At 30.2% G+C, this 18,422-nt stretch overlaps 3 protein-coding genes and 1 long non-coding RNA gene across 7 annotated transcripts; 1 reads left to right on the forward strand and 3 right to left on the reverse strand.

The window, feature by feature from the left end:
- Positions 1-132: 132 nt before the first annotated feature.
- LOC149892314 (uncharacterized) lies at positions 133-9,373 on the reverse strand. Its single transcript, XM_090078554.1, has 4 exons — positions 9,262-9,373; positions 1,165-2,306; positions 761-953; positions 133-455 (listed from the first exon to the last, which is right to left on the reverse strand). Exon 2 carries the CDS (start codon positions 2,235-2,237, stop codon positions 1,713-1,715), a length of 525 nt encoding a protein of 174 aa, XP_089934680.1. The 5' UTR covers positions 2,238-2,306; positions 9,262-9,373; the 3' UTR covers positions 133-455; positions 761-953; positions 1,165-1,712.
- Positions 8,189-8,656, reverse strand: LOC149892315 (uncharacterized). Its single transcript, XM_090078107.1, has one exon. The coding sequence runs from the start codon at positions 8,654-8,656 to the stop codon at positions 8,189-8,191; it is 468 nt and encodes a 155-aa protein (XP_089934233.1).
- A 719-nt stretch (positions 9,374-10,092) lies between the features above and the next one.
- Positions 10,093-17,533, forward strand: LOC149892316 (gamma-aminobutyric acid receptor subunit beta-like). Of its 4 annotated transcripts, none has more exons than XM_090078549.1 (11): positions 10,093-10,276; positions 10,429-10,573; positions 10,823-10,883; positions 11,081-11,160; positions 11,252-11,319; positions 11,428-11,654; positions 11,757-11,839; positions 12,224-12,355; positions 14,604-14,753; positions 15,777-15,991; positions 16,748-17,533. In XM_090078549.1, the coding sequence occupies exons 2-11, from the start codon at positions 10,543-10,545 to the stop codon at positions 17,009-17,011; spliced, it is 1,311 nt and encodes a 436-aa protein (XP_089934675.1). In that variant the 5' UTR covers positions 10,093-10,276; positions 10,429-10,542; the 3' UTR covers positions 17,012-17,533. The 4 variants fall into 4 exon arrangements, with proteins under 4 accessions (XP_089934675.1, XP_089934677.1, XP_089934679.1 ...); XM_090078551.1 differs by having other exon boundaries at positions 10,259-10,276; positions 10,515-10,573; XM_090078553.1 differs by lacking the exon at positions 10,093-10,276 and having other exon boundaries at positions 10,552-10,573; positions 11,238-11,319.
- LOC149892317 (uncharacterized) lies at positions 13,632-14,281 on the reverse strand. Its single transcript, XR_016449772.1, has 2 exons — positions 14,010-14,281; positions 13,632-13,874 (listed from the first exon to the last, which is right to left on the reverse strand). It is a non-coding gene; the product is annotated as an uncharacterized LOC149892317 (long non-coding RNA).
- Positions 17,534-18,422: the final 889 nt, after the last annotated feature.

Here is an 18,422-nt window from a genome sequence, read left to right on the forward strand (position 1 = left end):
CCTTTAATGGCCTTGCCGTATGTTTATATCCCTTATGAGTATATTAATATCAAAAGATGGTTTTTCGGGGTTGCAGAGTTCAAATTCGGAATTAAAAATTGGTTTTACACGTGCAGAAATTATGAAAAGTTAAAAAAGCAGACAAGACAATTGCTTATTAAAAATTTTGGTGTTAACACATTTTTGTACTTAAAACTGATGATTGGCTTATATGAAATTAAAAAATGATTATATGAATGAATATAAATATGTATAGTTTTTTAAACAACCAAAAGCATGTTGTATGAATGGTACATCTAAGCAAAGATGTTTATTTTCATCCTGTACTTCTTGAGTATACTATATTTGCCTTTGTTGATGGTAGTGTTCTTCGAGTTATGAACAACGTTCTCCAATATTCTTCAAATGTCAAAGATTCATACTGCAAAAAATCATACTGCAACCATCCAATAATCCTTAAATATTTAAATTTAAGTTAGTAAAATTGTAATGCATTAAAAAGTATAAATATAAATAATTACAATTTTTTAATGCATTACATTTATATTTAGTTACAAATTCATACATAATATCTACAGGAAAATAATGCATATAAAATGTAATGCATTAAAAAATATAAAAGTAAAAATTTATATTTTTTTTAATGCATTACATTTATATTTAGTTAAAAATTCATACATAATATCTACAGCAAAATAATACATATAAAAGGTGTTTATAGAAAAAGAATTTTTATTTTGTTAAACATTTTCACCACAACCTTATAATTCCTTGTTGAATCATCCTAATTGAAATACATTTACAAATTTCTGAGCATACAATCAGAGATCGTGTAGAAGCATACAATCAGAGATCGTGTAGAAGCATACAATCAGAGATCGTGTAGAAGCATACAATCAGAGATCGTGTAGAAGCTATGGATCCTGTTCAATAAGCTTGAACTCTTTCAATTTCTGAAAATAGAATTATGGAAGCATGTACGCTACTATATTAGCTGATATTAATTTAAAAATCCGTTTGCTGCGTGGCGGAGCAACCAATTTACGCTTGCTCAATAATTATTTCTCAATTTTTGTAGGCAGAGTCTGTTATGGTGGAGAAACTTAGTCTAAACCACATTATTTTAAAAAAAGAGTGTGTGATTGCAATGTAATATTTAATTACCTCAATTGAAGAGTACTCTCCCCTCGAGCAATCCATTAACTTTGCCTCAAACTTAGTCTTATTCTGTTTGACTCCTTTCATCATTTCCCAAATTCTTTACGCCTCCTCTTTGAAAAAGACCAAATTATCGACTAAGAGATTCAGTCTCTTTATCAGTTAAAGATTGAACTATACTTTCATTACATTTAATAACATATCATAAAGCCGCCTTTATCTTTATAGTATTATCACACTAGTGAAGATTGATTACTGTCAGTGCGGATTGACTATCAAGTAAATGAAATAGCTGTGTTAGGGTCTCAACTAAAAATATTTATAAAGGTTACTACCATAGTAGTAGAGAAATGCGGGTTCTTGCGCATGAGCATTTTTGCATACTTAAGGTTGATAACTTTGATGCGTTGCTCTGAAATAATATTTGTTTTCTTTCCACGTTGAAGTTATAAAATTTTTCTTCTTGTGTTGGAGTTATAAAATATTTCTTGCCATGCTTATGTTGTCATAAAAATTTCTTACCGCAATGATTTAAATTTATTTTCTTCTTGGATTTATTGTGGATCTTCTGGACAAGGTCTGCTTTTATAATGTCCAATAGCTAAGGTGCTGATTTTATCATTTTGGATGAATCTTTTATCATCGTTGGAGCTGAGTGCGACTTTGTTTATTTCTTCCATGTAAATGTCGTGAAGATGCGATCGGATGACGTTCATGGTTGCAAGCTGTTCTTTTCCATTCATTAAGCAGTCGTAGTAATCTTGATGATTTATTTTTTTATCAACGACATTTTTCTTGACCCCTTTGCATTTTTTGTGTCCGTCTTTTTCTTTAAGAATCTTGTAGGAGTAGAGTTTAGGTCTAAGTCCAACAAATTCTTCAATCTGTTTTCCATTGCATATGTCTTTGAACATTCCGATGACTTTTTTGTTAGCACCCACTTTGAACCCAAAGCTTTGAATGGCTGGATGTTCTTTGTCAAATTCGCTCGTGTCGTATCTGCTTTCAACGTCACCTGCAATATCTTTGTAAAAATCTTCCGTTTCGATTTCGTAAATGAGTGAGTCTGTGTCAGTCATCAGCAATTTTACCGTATTTAGGCTTGATGTAGTCGTAATGGAATTCAAACATGAGAGTTTTGCTGATGTCTAGGAAATTTTTATGACAACATAAGCATGGCAAGAAATATTTTATAACTCCAACACAAGAAGAAAAATTTTATAACTTCAACGCGGAAAGAAAACAAATATTATTTCAGAGCAACGCATCAAAGTTATCAACCTTAAGTATGCAAAAATGCTCATGTGCCAGAACCCGCATTTCTCTACTACTTACCATAAAAATTTTTAATCACTGATGTATTTATGACTTTAATGTGGTATTGGATTTCATTATCATAAAAATAGCTTAAAAATTAAGGTTCCAATAAAATTCCAAATTTTTAAAGTTTTCCACAACGAATAAACATACAAATTATGACTTTACAATGCCTTTACAAAATCAAGGCACCGAAAAAAAAAAATTAAAATAAGGAATCTGCTTCACTAGGATATAAACATTTATGACCGAAGTCAAAACACATCCGCATCTCATTTTCATTTTTGGCTCAATTGTTAACCACTGGCCACAATCCGATATCAAAACAAAATAACGAACTGACAAAATCTTTTGAACAACAGTTATTTTACCAACAAATGTAAGGAACCACAAATCGTTACACTATAGGCTCCATGGCGCAAAATGATAATTAGGGCTGTCCAGAAATTATTACACAACCCAGAACATAGCCTAGTGAAGTTTTTCCCATTATACTATCAATGCTTTATTAAAAAAACATTTTTTACAGATTTATTTAAAGTCTTCTAGGGGTTGCTCAAAGCTCTTGAACATTTTAAGTAAATTTTAACAGAAAATGTACAAAAACGCTGTTATTTTTAGTATAACTGTCGAAAAATGTTGAAATTGATCAATTTAAGTTATTGATTAATTAAGTTATGGATGCCAATTGATAAGTTGATGATTATTTAAGTTATTGTGAGTATTTTTTTAAAAATTTTACACAATTTTGACCCAATTTTGACCCAATTTTGACCCAAATTTGACCCAAATCAAACAAATTGTATGTCATTTTCTAAAACACATAGGAAATAATGTTTTTGTTATAATAGTTATTTATTTTACCTGCATGCTATGATTGGGTACATACAATGTTGCATTTTTGTTTAGAAAAAATAGAAAATGTTGACTAGGAGTGGAAAAGAATTAAAAGTGACAAACCCAATTATACCGTCTTCGCCATTACCTTCGAGTGTTCCCGCAACTCCGTCATCTTCAAAACCTACCACTAGAACTTGTACAAATTTTTGGTTGATTGGTCAGCCATGTTCATCAATTACAGGAGCAAAGTTACCTACACGCAGAAAGGTGATGAAGTATGTTTTATATCTGAGACATGATCCTGATAGCGTTGGTAAGAGTGTTAAGAATGAAGAAATTTCTTACATCGTTGCAGACAGTGTTGCAGATTTTTGGCACATGGCTCGCATCAAAACCAAAGTAAGACAAAACTGTATGTTTGATGTTCTTGGATTATGGAATGAATGGACCAGTTTAAAAAAAAATAGAAGTCGTGCCACCGACCCTGGTAACAAACGAGAAAACTTCATCTCAAAGCTTGATATGCTTTTCGACATTGGTGCTCCAGATGCAATTGATGACATAAGAAAATCTAGACTTCTATCTCAGAAACACAAAGATGATGACATTGCGTTTTATCTTGATCAGAAACATGAAAGAAATTCTAGTATGAATGGCCAGGATAAAATTTTTGAAGCAAAGGCTTTACAGTTTCTGACCAGAATTGAACAGCAGCAACAACGACAAGAAAAAGAAACAGAAAGACTAGAGAAAAGAGCAGCTGCAGAGCTAGAAGGAAATGAATTTTTTGAAGAGTCCGAGGATGATGCACAAGTTGGTTGTACAGAAATTGATCCGGATTTTGAGCCAGATCACATTATTGAAAAAATAGAGTTTCAAGAATTTGTTACACTTCAAGTTCCCAGAAAAATTATGGAATGTGACGAGTTAACGACAGCAGCCGATCGGTTAAAGTTGTCCGACAATCAAACTACAATGATAGTTTCAGCTATAATAAAAGCAGCGCGTGGCAATCTAGACGACTTCGATGTATCCCGTTCAACTACGCGTCGAAAGCGAATGTCAAACAGATAGCACATTGCAGAAAACATAATGGAGAAAATAAAGGAAAAACCACCTCAATTTGGTGCCATGCACTGGGATGGAAAGTTACTGCAGGACTCTCTTGGTGATAAGTTTGAACGTCTAGCAATTCTTCTGTCAGGTTCACCAGAATTTTCATCGGGAAAATTGCTGGGTGTGCCACAACTAGGAGATTCTAAAGGACAAACTCAAGCTGATGTCTCATATGATCTCTTAGAAGCATGGGGATTAAAAGAATCAGTTGTCGTTTTGGTATTTGATACTACAGCAAGCAACAGTGGGGTCCATAAGGGTGCAGCTAAACTTATCGAAGAACTTGTTGATAAAAAGCTATTTTATCTTGCTTGTCGTCACCATATCCTTGAACTTGTAGCTAGCGCTGTTTGGAAATCACTGTTTGGTGAAATCAGAGGACCAGAAAACAAAATGTTTGCTACCTTCAAAGAGGCATGGTCAGGTCTCGATAAGCAATCACCTATCCAGTTGCTGAAAATTGAAAATCCATGGTTATTGGAAGTTAAAGAACGAGTCATTGAAAATTTAAAAATGCTGCTCAATAGCAAGGAATCATCTGTGTTTCCTCGGGATGACTACCGAGAGTGCGCAGAAAATAATCTTATTGTTCTGGGTGAAACACCACCTCGTGGTACCCATTTCCTCAAACCTGGAGCCATACATCAGGCTCGTTGGATGGCTTGCAACATATATGCTGGGAAGATGTTCATGTTTTCAAAAGCAATGAAATACGACAAGGAAACTGTGATTAAACTGGAACGTATAAACAGATTCTTGGCTCTTTTTTACACCTCAGCATGGATGCAAGCCAGTATTGGAGCCGATGCTCCCGTAAACGATCTAGAACTCATTCATGACATGATGGATTTCCGCAATGTAGACAGAGAAATTGCAGATGTTGTGGTAGCCAAACTAAACAACCATCGATGGTACCTCACTGAAGAAGTTGTTCCTTTTGCTTTATTTAGTCATCATCCTAAAATGAGTGAACATGTTAAGCAAGAAATAGCAAACAAATTGTGGACAATAGCAGTGCCTGAAAACTTCCAAATGGGTAAACCAATCTTCAGACAAATCAAACGCAACACAACATTGAAGAGTCTGTTAGGACCGGAGTCACATCTGTTGTTCCAGAATCTCAACATCAGAAGAGATTGGCTTGCTAAACCAGTGAATCAATGGGCAGCAGATGAAGACTTCCAAGTTGCTGAAAAGTTTGTTCGAACAGTAAAAGTTGTCAACGATGCTGCCGAACGAGGCGTCAAACTAATCTCAGATTTTGCAACAATAATAACAACAGATGAACAACAGAGAGCATGGCTATAGCAAGGTGTGGAACAACATCGGAAGCTGTTTCCAAGTTTTGACAAAAAAACACTTAACATTTGAAACTAATAACTTGAACTTACTAACTTGAAAAGACGATTTCGACATTTTTCCTCATTTTGGACCTTAAAAACTATGAAAATATTGAACTATTTTCCAGAAATATATGTAGAACGTAAACAAACATGCACAAGTTGTGCATCATATTACTACTATATAAAAAATAACAATTTCCATAATTACTTTAATAAATTTAATTGAATAAGACCAAGTAAGAACAAAAGTAAGATAGCGTTTTAATACATTTTCTGTTATATTTTAGTTAAAATGTTCAAGAGCTTTGAGCAACCCCTAGAAGACTTAAAATAAATCTGTAAAAAATGTTTTTCAATAAAGAATTGATAGTATAATGGGAAAAACTTCACTAGGCTATGTTCTGGGTTGTGTAATAATTTCTGGACAGCCCTAATGATAATGTTGATAAAAGGGTGAAATTGAAGCATATCTATAATCGTTGTGACATAAAACACATAGCGCATTTAATTTGGTTTTTATAAATGGAAAGTATTTTGTCGCTTCAGCAGTGAAGCACTGAAACTGTGATTGAATGATGATGATATAAAATGAAAAACTGATTTCTTGTTTACATTTGCTAATTAGAAATAAACCAGGAAATTTGATTTTTAAAAAGTTTACCCAGCAACAGATTAATGTGTCCTTGTTAATTGACTGCCTTTGTTTTTCTGTGGATCAAATTGTAAGAAAAAGGAATTTGATTATGTATCGTATGTATTATTATGATAGAGCGTAAGAATTACCTAAGACCAGGCTTCAATGTTAGCATATATAATCAAGTCTTTTATTGTGCAGAAAGAATAACTAGGTGAGCTATCCAGAACTGCTTTGATAAGTCACTTGTTTTAAAATTCTCTTTTGAATATTTCAAGCCTACACATGTCGTACATGGCATGTATAGACTTGAAATATTAGAGCGAAAAAAAAAGGTCCAAAACTTCAAGAATTTTGACACCAGTTTCTGAAAAAATATTAGTGATAAGAAAAAATCTTTTTTTTTTTTGCGACTAATATTGTACAAAACTTATTCTTCTTTCTCACTATGAAAGTATTTTTAAAAATCATTTATACATATATATACATACATACATACATACATACATACATACATACATACATACATACATACATACATACATACATACATACATACATACATACATACATACATACATACATACATACATACATACATACATACATACATACATACATACATACATACATACATACATACATACATACATACATACATACATACATACATACATACATACATACATACATACATACATACATACATACATACATACATACATACATACATACATACATACATACATACATACATACATACATACATACATACATACATACATACATACATACATACATACATACATACATACATACATACATACATATATTGTAGTTTCGAGTTATATATTGTATTATTATTTAAAAATAAAAATTCTCATGCTTATATGATTGCTCTTTATTGTGTATAAATAGAGCGATATATATATATATATATATATATACAGCGCTTCCAGAAAGTATTAGCGCACTCGTAATTTTTTTATTATGGACAACTTCAAATCAATATAAATTGTAAAGTAATTTAAATTTTGAACTAATTTTTTTTTTTAAATGAAAGGTAAAAGCAATGAAATTTGATTATAATGTCAAATATTGTCAACCTGCTTTTTTTTTTTATGAGTTAATTAGAAGTTTAATGACTACTCGGAAAAATGTCTGAAATTAAGCGTGCAAAAGTATTAGCGCACTTACAGTTTTTCAAAGATTCTAAGAAAGTTTAATATTATATGTGACCACCTTTGTTTTTAAAGCATGCCAAGACTCTACGCGGCATAGAATCTATAAGTTTTCTGATTAGTTCTTGTGGCACGGTGTTCCACAACTCTTGGATTTGCGTTTTGAGCTGCACCAAGTTAGTGGGCTTGCTTTTTTGTAATTTGCAGTCCATCCAACTCCAAAGATTTTCAATAGGATTTAAATCAGGTGAGCGAGCGGGTCAAGGCATTAGATTCAACCGTTTTTCTTCCATGTATTGCTTTATTGAGCGTGCTGTGTGGCAAGGAGCGTTATCTTGTTGAAATTGCCAGGTGGAGTCAGCCTTGAAAACATCCATTGATGGCTTTAAATAATCTTCTAATATCTCTCTATATCGATGTTGATTAAGGCGATCAGTGTAAAGATGCGCCAGTCCATAGCTAGATCCAGCAATGCAGCCCCAAATGCCAATTGAACCTCCTCCTCCTTGAACTTTTGACATGATAAAACGAGGATTATATTTTTCGTTTTTGTATCTCCTCACGATAACCCTTTTCTTGCGGTTAATAATTTCAAAATTTTACTCGTCCGAGAAAATTACTTTTCTCAATTGCTCTACAGCCCATGCAGCTCTCTCTTTGCACCATTTTCTACGCTTGAGACGGTCTTTGATACTTAATATTGGCTTCTTTGTTGCAAGGTATGAATTGAGGTGTTTTTTCTTCATAAGCTTGCTAATTGTTGATCGGCTAACTTGATGTGCACCCAACGCTGTATTCAGGTCTGAGACGATTTCGGCTATGCTCATGTTTGGGTTGCGTCTAGCGAGCATAACTGCTTTATTTTTGTCCCTTTCTGACATTTTTTTGGGACGACCAGAGCGACTTTTGTCTTTGATTGTTCCAAACTCATTATAATTTTTGAGCGTTGTTCTAACGCTGCATTCACTGATTTCAAGTTGACGTCCAATTTCTCGATTGCTGAGACCACTTTTGTTCAGGCCAATAACTTGCCACTTTGTTTCAATTGATATGCTTCTTAAACCCATATTTTTGTTCTTGCAATTTTAAAGTTTTAACTAACTGTATTTCAAATGATTTTCCGCCACTTCAATTTATTCCTCTTATATTTTTTATTGACTATTATTAATCAGCAGAGAGTTTTTAACAAAAATTAACCAAAAAAGTTTTTCTCAAAGGAATTAAACGAGTGTGCTAATACATTTTAAATGAGTGCGCTAATACTTTTGCACGCTTAATTTCAGACATTTTTCCGAGTAGTCATTAAACTTCTAATTAACTCATAAAAAAAAGAAGTTGTTCATGATAAAAAAATTACGAGTGCGCTAATACTTTTTGGAAGCACTGTATATATATATATATATATATATATATATATATATATATATATATATATATATATATATATATATATATATATATATATATATATATATATATATATATATATATAATTTTTCTCTATAACTAATGTGTCGCTGATAGGTTCACTAGTTCAATATTTTTATAAATTTATTTTTATCAAGTACAATATTAAAAAAACATACCGAAAAAGCAAAGTTCTTGTGAACAGATTTAAATTCAGGTTTAAATTTAAGTTTGAGTAATATCTACACAGGATGAACCAACGTACCTCTATAACGACAAAGTCCTCCTAGAAATTAAGTGTCACAAACAGGCATGTTGATTGATCGAAACGAATTGTGGCAGTCTCAACAAAATGTGGTTCTCGTTCAGTCACAAAGCTTAAATTGAAAAAAAAAAAAAGACCCTGGCATGCTTATTCACCAGATTTAATTATTGGGTTCGATAACATTTAAATAATATAATTTTTGTTTTAGTATGGCGCCCTAATGCAAGATTTATTTAACAACAATTTTTCTCGTAAATAAAACAAAGTTAGTTCCATATCTTTTTAGTTTTTATAATATGGTATTTGAAATCAGCTTGAAACAAAAAAAAAAAAAATTCTTAATGCGCTTATATTTTTTGAAACCACTGTATATCATGACGGAATAGAATTTAATGATGAAATTACAAAATAATTAAAGTTTTAGTTATATTATATTGTTTAGACTCAAAATATCATATCTGCAAAAATCAATCAAAAGCAATGGTGTAATCCGAACAGAATCTAAAAACAGACATCTTAAATTCTAAGCATTTAAAAGCAAAATAATTTCAAAGTTGAGCAACACCACACATTTAATCAAGAAGTTCACTGTTTCTGTAATCAGCCACGATAGATTTTATTTTTTGTTCCGTTATCTCGAACCACTTCTAGAGAGGCCGTGCAGAGTATCCAGCATCTGAACTTTAATGAAAGATTGTCTCGCTTGTTTACTACTGCGTGATAATTGAATTGCTCAGACTTACGTCACTAATAATTTTTAATCTTTAAACGCAATCGTGTTGTTCAAGCGACTTTTATTCTACAGCTTACGATGAATTAAGAACATCCCCCGTTTCTTGATTTGCGACAGTTTTTTGAGAAGTGCTATCTAAACTATTTACGAGCGCTTTTTTACTCAAACAAGATAATACTAAACTTTCAGATCAAAAACTATTTTACTTTGCCTATTTTACTTTAAAAAACCCACGAAGTTTTTCTCATTTAAATTTTGCGCAAAACTTATTTTAAATAAACCGTAAGTATCTTTTTTTTATCCTTTCCCATTTCTTCATCTAAACTTTCTTTAAATTTTCTCTAAACCCTTTTTTTACTATCCCTGATAATAAATCTTTCATTTGGTATAATCAAATAGAAGAATACCGCCTCAATTTCGTAATATCGATTTAGATGGCCACGTTAACACAGTTAAGCTTCAGGAGGTGATGAAAATTTAAATTAACGCTAGCGAAAAAACAATGTGTTTAATTATTTAGATATCAAATAAAAATTATTTCGATATCAATGAAAGACACTCATAGCAGCTCGAAGTTCTGTAAGTTTCTTTTATTTGTGCTTACTTAAATAAAATAAAAGGATTTCCAGATTTAAAAAAAAATGTCTTATGGAGGAAGTTGAAAAATTTTTTAACATTACTTTAAAAATGTTTATTATAGTTTTACGTAATGCGACGGGGGTAAAATGAATAACAAATAAAAATTTCTTTTTTTTTTTTACCTAAAAAACAAATTTAAACCAACTTGATTCCGTCGGTAAGTAATCTTTTCATATCTTTTTTATTTAGGGGAAATGAAACTATTGATACTGCTGTTGTCATTACTTAAACTATGCTTGGCCACACTGAGGTACTTTATTGGTTATTTTTAATTTACTGATTAATTTTTACAGAAATCATAATATTCTTCAATTTAAAAACTCTTCATTTCTCCTGGTTTTTTAAAGGCTTTTTTTTTCATCTCACTGTGGTAGTCTATTCGAATTTACTGTTCCCTCTGAGTGAGATTTTGTCTACTAAACTCAAGTGTTATTTTCATTTTTTAAGAACCACTGACAACAATGTGCGTTTGGTGTTTGAACACTTGCTCGATAAATACAACTTCAAACTGCGTCCTAATTATTTAGGTAAGTATTAAATGCAAGAAATTGACCGATAAATACGAAGGTAACAAAAAAGCTATTTTAGAAACTCTTTTTACAAGTACATGCATTGTAGGTTCACCAGTTAATGTATCAGTTGATGGTACTATATTATCTTTTGGCAATGTAGATCCAATCAATATGGTAAGAACTAATTTACATAAATATTGAATAAACTATTTTTTCATAAAATTTTTTTTAAAGAATTGTTTTCATAAAAGTTTACTAAAAATTCATTAAACAACTTGTTAGCAATATACCGTTGATATGTATTTTCGACAACGTTGGACCGATTATCGCTTAAGACATAATTTGAGTGAAAAAATAACAATCATATCTGGAAATGACTACCCTTCAAATATTATTTGGACTCCTGATACATTCTTTCTAAACTCAATGTCTAGTAGATTTCATCACGTCACTGTGAACAACCATAAGCTTGACATTTATCCAGATGGATTTATATTTTGGGGGACAAGGTTAGAAATATAAACTCGTTATCGCTTAAATAAATTATTGTTAGATTATAAATGTAGTAAATATATGGTTGTTATAACCCTTTTTCACTTTACAATCCTCAGAGTGACAGCATCTCCAGTATGCTACTTCGATTTAACTTCGTATCCAATGGATATTCAAATATGTGAAATTAAAATATCAAGTTGTAAGGAGCTTTCTTATGAAATTTTGCATAAGTGATAAAAATTTTGTATAACTTATGTGTGCCTTTATATATATATATATATATATATATATATATATATATATATATATATATATATATATATATATATATATATATATATATATATATATATATATGTATGTATATATATGTATATATATGCTAATTTAATCATCATTTTTTAAAATTTAATATAACGGTGGCGTTGACGATACGAATACCTTGTCGTCAATATTAATACAACAATAATATTGACGACAGATCAACAAAGCCATTGTATTTATATTCACAGCATCATAAATTTTTGTTGTATTGTTAACGCGGACATGATATTGACGACCTTTAATGAATTTATTTATGCAGATGGACTAAATTCTCGCCATATAAGATACAGTTGGTTGCGTGATCCAGGCTTTCGTTTGCTCATATCCAACATGGATCAATTTTCACTCCTCAGCTACAAAACCAGCGCTTTTCTAGAGAAAAACGACATGGGTAATTGTTGCAATGAATTATTATTTTTTTAATATTCTTTATAGCTCAATGAAAAAGTGAAAATTGTCAACATATTGCAATGAGGCTTAACCAGGGGCCAATGCTATAAACATAAAAAACGAAGTTTTTTCCGTAAAACACGAAGTTTTTACCGTAAAAAGCGAAGAAAAAAAAAGTCCATTGCTATAAACATTCAAAAAATTCCGTTTTTAAGATAAAAACTTCGTTTTTAAATCCAATGCTATAAACGAACAAGGGAATCGCCTTTTCAGATAAAAAATGCGTTTTTTCGAAAAAAAACTTCAGATAGATTTTTGATCTCAATTTTAGATATTTTCTTCGTGATTTTTGGCGGCCATTGCTGGAACAACGTTAGCGCTTCAAAATCATTGAACATTCTTTGTTTGTGTTTTTATGTAGATATTTTATAGATAAAACTGAAAAGGATTTTGGTAACTCCATAATAAACTAATTACTTAAAATCTGCATTTAATCGATATTCAGTTCCTTGTTGTTTTTCCTTGTTAGGTTTTCGATAGTAGTTTTGGTTAAACAAATTTTTCATAGTGTTTGACGAAAGAAAAGTATAAATAGTCGATAAATATGCCATATAATACACAAATACACAACAAAATAATACACAAATACACAACAAATAAAATGCTGTCTAAAGAACTTAAAATGTTACTAGCAATATAAATAAGAGAAAACAAAGAGGTTCTTCTTGGGAAGCTTAGTATGTTTTAATTAGCAAACTATTTAAATAAAAATATGTATTGCTACATTATATTTTATATATATGTATATATATGTATGTATGTATATATGTATATATATATATATATATATATATATATATATATATATATATATATATATATATATATATATATCATGTTCTCAGAGACTGTCATGGAATCTTTACCAACACAATTTATAGTATTATACAGTGTAGGAGAAGCTATTTTCAATGTTAGTGTATTAAGTTAATAAAACTATTGGAAGTATATATATATTTATATATATATATATATATATATATATATATATATATATATATATATATATATATATATATATATATATATATATATATTTAAATATATATTTACAAATGTTATAGTATAAGTATGATGTAATATATAGTATATATTAACATAATATAAGTATGTAATCAATCATATTTCTAAATAAAGATTTTACATTCATGTAAATATATATATACTTCCAATAGTTTTATTAACTTAATACACTAACATTGAAAATAGCTTCTCCTACACTGTATAATACTATAAATTGTGTTGGTAAAGATTCCATGACAGTCTCTGAGAACATGAAAAAAAACATTTGTGCCAATAAAATGAAGAAATGCTTAGTATAATGTTGCAAATTGCTTAGTATAATGTTGCAAATCATCTTTAAGCCTAGTTTCTAAAAAATCTAATACAGCTCTTGGTACTCGATACTGCTCTCGAAAAACGTTGTCAGAAACATCTTCGTTAAAAAAGCGACCATTAAACTAAAATGATATTGAAAAACAAAACAAAAATATAATTTCTACGCCTATTTAGTATGATTTCTGATTTTGTTCGATAAAAAATCATTAAAAAAATATATATATATAGTAATTTTAAGTAATGTTTTAAACACCAACCTCTCGAGGCAATCGGTGGCGAAGCTCATTTTCTGCAACTTCGAAATCTAAGTCTTCATCCGAAAAAATTAAACTCATGTTTCTACTTTAATTTTACACAGATTTTTTAAACACCAAATACTAGAATTTAAAAATATTCATAAAAATAGAATAGATAGCACAGCATACTTAATGACTAATTAAATTCATTAAGTAGGCCTAATAAATAAAAGTTACAATAAAAATTACTATTATATTACTACTATATATTACGGATAAAAAAAGTTCGTGAATTTTAGTGACGTTTACGTTTTATGCTTTATAGCAATGGACGAAAAAAATACAAACAGCGATAAATTCTTCGAGATTACGAACTTTTTTTCGTACGTGAAAAATTGCGTTTTTACGAAAGATTTTTTTTCTCGAAAAAAACTTCGAATTGTTTATAGCATTGGCCCCAGAAGTTGCTCATAACGCTTTAAAACGTAATTTTGAAAAGATAATTTACTTTTGTTAAACAATACTATTTCGAATGCTCAAAATAAACGAGCTTGAATTATTCTCAAGTTATCAATATTCGAAGTTCTGACTTTTGATTTTATGTTAATATTTTAGGAGATGATATATCTGTCCTTCATGGTAAATTCAAATTTCAGAGACAGCTAGGATTTGCTATATTAGAAATATATATACCATCCACTGCACTCGTTTGTATATCGTGGGTATCACTGTGGATGCCTAGAAGTGCTTCGCCGGCTCGAGCAAGTATGTTTAATTGAAATAGCAAACAATTACAAAAATAATGAATAATTACTAACAGAAATTTAAAAAATAAAAGTAAAAAAAAAGTGATAGTACTAAAAAGGATTAACAACGGCAATAATAATAATTACAATAGTAATAATAAAATCAATAACAATAGTAAACCTATCCATTATAACGAAATTGTAGTTTTATATGTTTGGTCAAAGTATTTATTTCGTTATTTAGATAATGCTTTATGATTAGAAAAAGATTAATTTAAGATTATCAATAATCTTACTCGTCGCGCATTAGTTATAGACCTGTTGCTATGGATACATCGACGTGGTAAATTACTCTCTATTGGAAATGATAAGAAATTTACCTTATAGTCATAATTGGATCTTTTACTTCTTTAGTTCGTTGAACCGCAAAATTTACTTCAAAAACAATAATGTAATAATATTTAATAATAGTTGGTTTCAACTGAAACAAAGAAAATATAAAGTAAAAAAATTTGAGAAATATTTTGTCGTTTCGTATCTTTACACTTAAAATGAAAAAAGCCTATTTTGGAAGAAAAATTTATACAAAAATAGTTCCATCCAATATTTTAAACTGATTTCAAAATATGCTTACCTTACAGAGAAAACGGAAAAAAATCACAATGCAATTAAGAAACAAACATTAAACCACGTTCAATAGTCATGCTTTCTTTTCTCCAGACACAAAAAGTCTATTGGTGTATCTAATCACACAACTACATAAATTTTAAAGCTAGATCTATTTTTGTACCTTTATTATTTTTTAGATTTTTTTTTTAATCCAAGACAACTGATTTTTTTAATCAAGTCTCCATAATATCCGTATCTCCATAACACTCAATCTCCATATAGCCCATGTCTCCATAATATCTATAATCTCCGTATCCGAATACTATTTCATGACCATATAAAAATAGCTTAATTTTTTTTTTTTTAAAGTTAATTCTTGTCCAATGTTTACATAATAAAAGTAATGAAAAATTTAAGTGAAATTTTTTTTTAGTGCTTTGCGTTCTCATCTTACTAACAGTATCTACAATCTGGGGCTCCATTAACGCTAAGCTTCCCCAAGTGAACTACGTGAAGAAAATTGACGTTTATATGTTAGTGACGTTCTGCTGCGTGGTTCTTAACCTGCTTGAATATGCTTTTTTGGTGAATATTGGCGTGATATCAGAAAAGTTTCTACGCAAAAAACACAAAAAGAAAATAAAAAAGGTTTATGATATGAGTAAAATTTTTAAAATCTAAGTTCAACATTTTCCGTTCTTAGCTCTGAAAAATATTATTCACAAGTGTCCCTGCTAAAGCTGCAAGTGGCTTTAACAAGGACACTTCACAAAAAAACCTCAAGCACAATGGTCAAACACTTGAACTCAGTTTCAATTAAACAAGAGTTTAACAAAGTTGACAAAGAGTTTTTTTTTCCCAACTAAAATTTAAAACGTCAAATTAACACTTTCACAAGAGCCTCGTTTCAATATTTCTACACCTGAATTAAGCAAACTTCAGACGGATGTGTATTAAGCAAGTTCAACTTTCAAGAAATCTGTACTTGATCTAATGAAGGAATATAGCACTTATAAAAAAAAGCTTTTGAATTTAACTATTTGCAACCAATATCCCTCCCAAATGTTATATAAAACGATCTCCGAAACATTTTCCTTAGGCATAGTCGTTAATAAATAGATTTCCTGAATGTCATGGAAATTGCTATGGTGAATAATTAATGAGATGGTACAGTAAATACCTTTGACTTTACATAGACCATGTGTTCACGTTTCTTTTCGTGTTATAATTTTTTTTTTTTTTTTAATTAATAACGAATTTAAATTATTGTGCTTTGCCATTTTTGGATTTTAGCCGCAAACCGCTTTACTACTCTCTCTCATTCTATTACAAATAAAGTGTGTGTTTTGATTTTATAATGCCAATTAATCTTTTTGTCGCCCACTAACTTTATTTATTTTTCAGGTAAAATCCATCAAAACTCAAAAAGATGAAATCGAAATGCAAGCTTTACAATCCGAAAGAGACTCGATGAAGCCTCCAAAGAAGATTAGGCATTCGTCATCAACAGCTGAAGTGAAGTCCATGGCATCAGTAATTGAGCGACACAATGTAAAAACATCCGCAAAAATTGAATATTATGCAAGGATTTTTTTACCGCTTTTTTACGTCTCTTTCAACGTATACTACTGGTATTCTGGAATGGTTCAAACGCACTTGAATTTTTAACCTGCAACTTTTTACCTGCAACGTTTTAACCTGCAACTTTTTAACCTACAACTTTTTAACCTGCAACTATAAATGTTGTCTACTAAAATAGATATTAGTACAACTTTTCTGCATGAAATATTTCCATTTAAGGAAATATTTCATGCAGAAATATGTATGTGTGTATATATACACACACACACACACACACACACACACACACACACACACACACACACACACACACACACACACACACACACACACACACATACACATATATATATATATATATGTGTGTGTGTGTGTGTGTGTGTGTGTGTGTGTGTGTGTGTGTGTGTGTGTGTGTGTGTGTGTGTGTGTGTGTGTGTGTGTGTGTGTGTGTATATATGTATATATATATACATAACATTGAAGTTTTCTAACACAAAACTTTATTTTTTTTCAAGTAGAAAAAGTGAACAACTGTGGGTGTTCCCCTGTTGTTGTCAAATGCTTCTATATTATTTTAACATTTATTGATTTAATATTTTATTACATACTTATATTTTTTATTTATTCATTGAACTTTAAGTTCATTACCCTAGTAGCAAGCAATATTGGCGCTATATTGCTCCGATATAGTTTAGATTGGCTAATAATGGCCAAGATTTGCAATATTGTGCCAATATTGGTAATATATTAGTTACATTGGCCAACTTAGGCAATATAAAGCCAATATTGGCTCGTTATTAAAAAACCGATATTGCAAAATGCGAATTCGCACATTTCAATACTTTAAAGTATTGAAATGTGCGAATTCGCATTACCCGACCTAATTAGGTCGGGTAAATAAAAAAAAGCAATTTAACTCAGTAATTGCTCAATGCTTTTACTCAGTAATTGGTCAGTTTTACGTGAACAAAAACTTTAGCAGTTAAGCACAAATTTTCATTCACGTAAAGTTAAGCAATTGACTCAGAAATTGCTCAGCTTAACGTGAATAAAAACTTAACCAAAATTGCTAAAATTATTATTTACGTAAAGCTGACCAATTACTGAGTAAAAGCAATAATTTTTTTTATTCACTTCGCCTTTTGAAGACATCACAATATTTCACATTTCTCTCAATTAGATTTATTTAAAAGAGTTTATTATTTTAATTTAGTGTTACAATTTTCTTAATGGCATGGGTTTATTAGCGACATGTATAAATAAACCTATGACATTGTAAAATTAAAATAATTCCTGCTAACGTTAGACCAACGTTTAGCGACAAGGCCTTGTCTCTAATTAACACTTGTTATTAGTAAAAAAGATTCGTATTTATTTTTTTAATAAATTGTATTTTAAGAGAAAAGCTATACAGATGTTTTTTAAAAACACCTATTTAGCTTTTCTTTTAAAGTTTTAACTAATATATATAGAATTAATTAGTAATTAGATAAATATT

The sequence above is a fragment of the Hydra viridissima genome, unplaced genomic scaffold, assembly GCF_058129835.1.
Source record: "Hydra viridissima isolate aposymbiotic clone 2 unplaced genomic scaffold, HvirCarnegie_v1 scaffold_2, whole genome shotgun sequence".
Taxonomy (NCBI): Eukaryota; Metazoa; Cnidaria; class Hydrozoa; order Anthoathecata; family Hydridae; genus Hydra; species Hydra viridissima.

Coding starts and splice junctions, on each gene's coding strand:
- LOC149892314 (XM_090078554.1), bottom strand. CDS start 2,237: ATGACTGACACAGACTCACTCATTTACGAAATCGAAACGGAAGATTTT.
- LOC149892315 (XM_090078107.1), bottom strand. CDS start 8,656: ATGGGTTTAAGAAGCATATCAATTGAAACAAAGTGGCAAGTTATTGGC.
- LOC149892316 (XM_090078549.1), top strand. CDS start 10,543: ATGAAAGACACTCATAGCAGCTCGAAGTTCT. Junction 11,161..11,251: donor ACTGCGTCCTAATTATTTAG/GTAAGTATTAAA, acceptor CATGCATTGTAG/GTTCACCAGTTAATGTATCA. Junction 14,754..15,776: donor TGCTTCGCCGGCTCGAGCAA/GTATGTTTAATT, acceptor ATTTTTTTTTAG/TGCTTTGCGTTCTCATCTTA.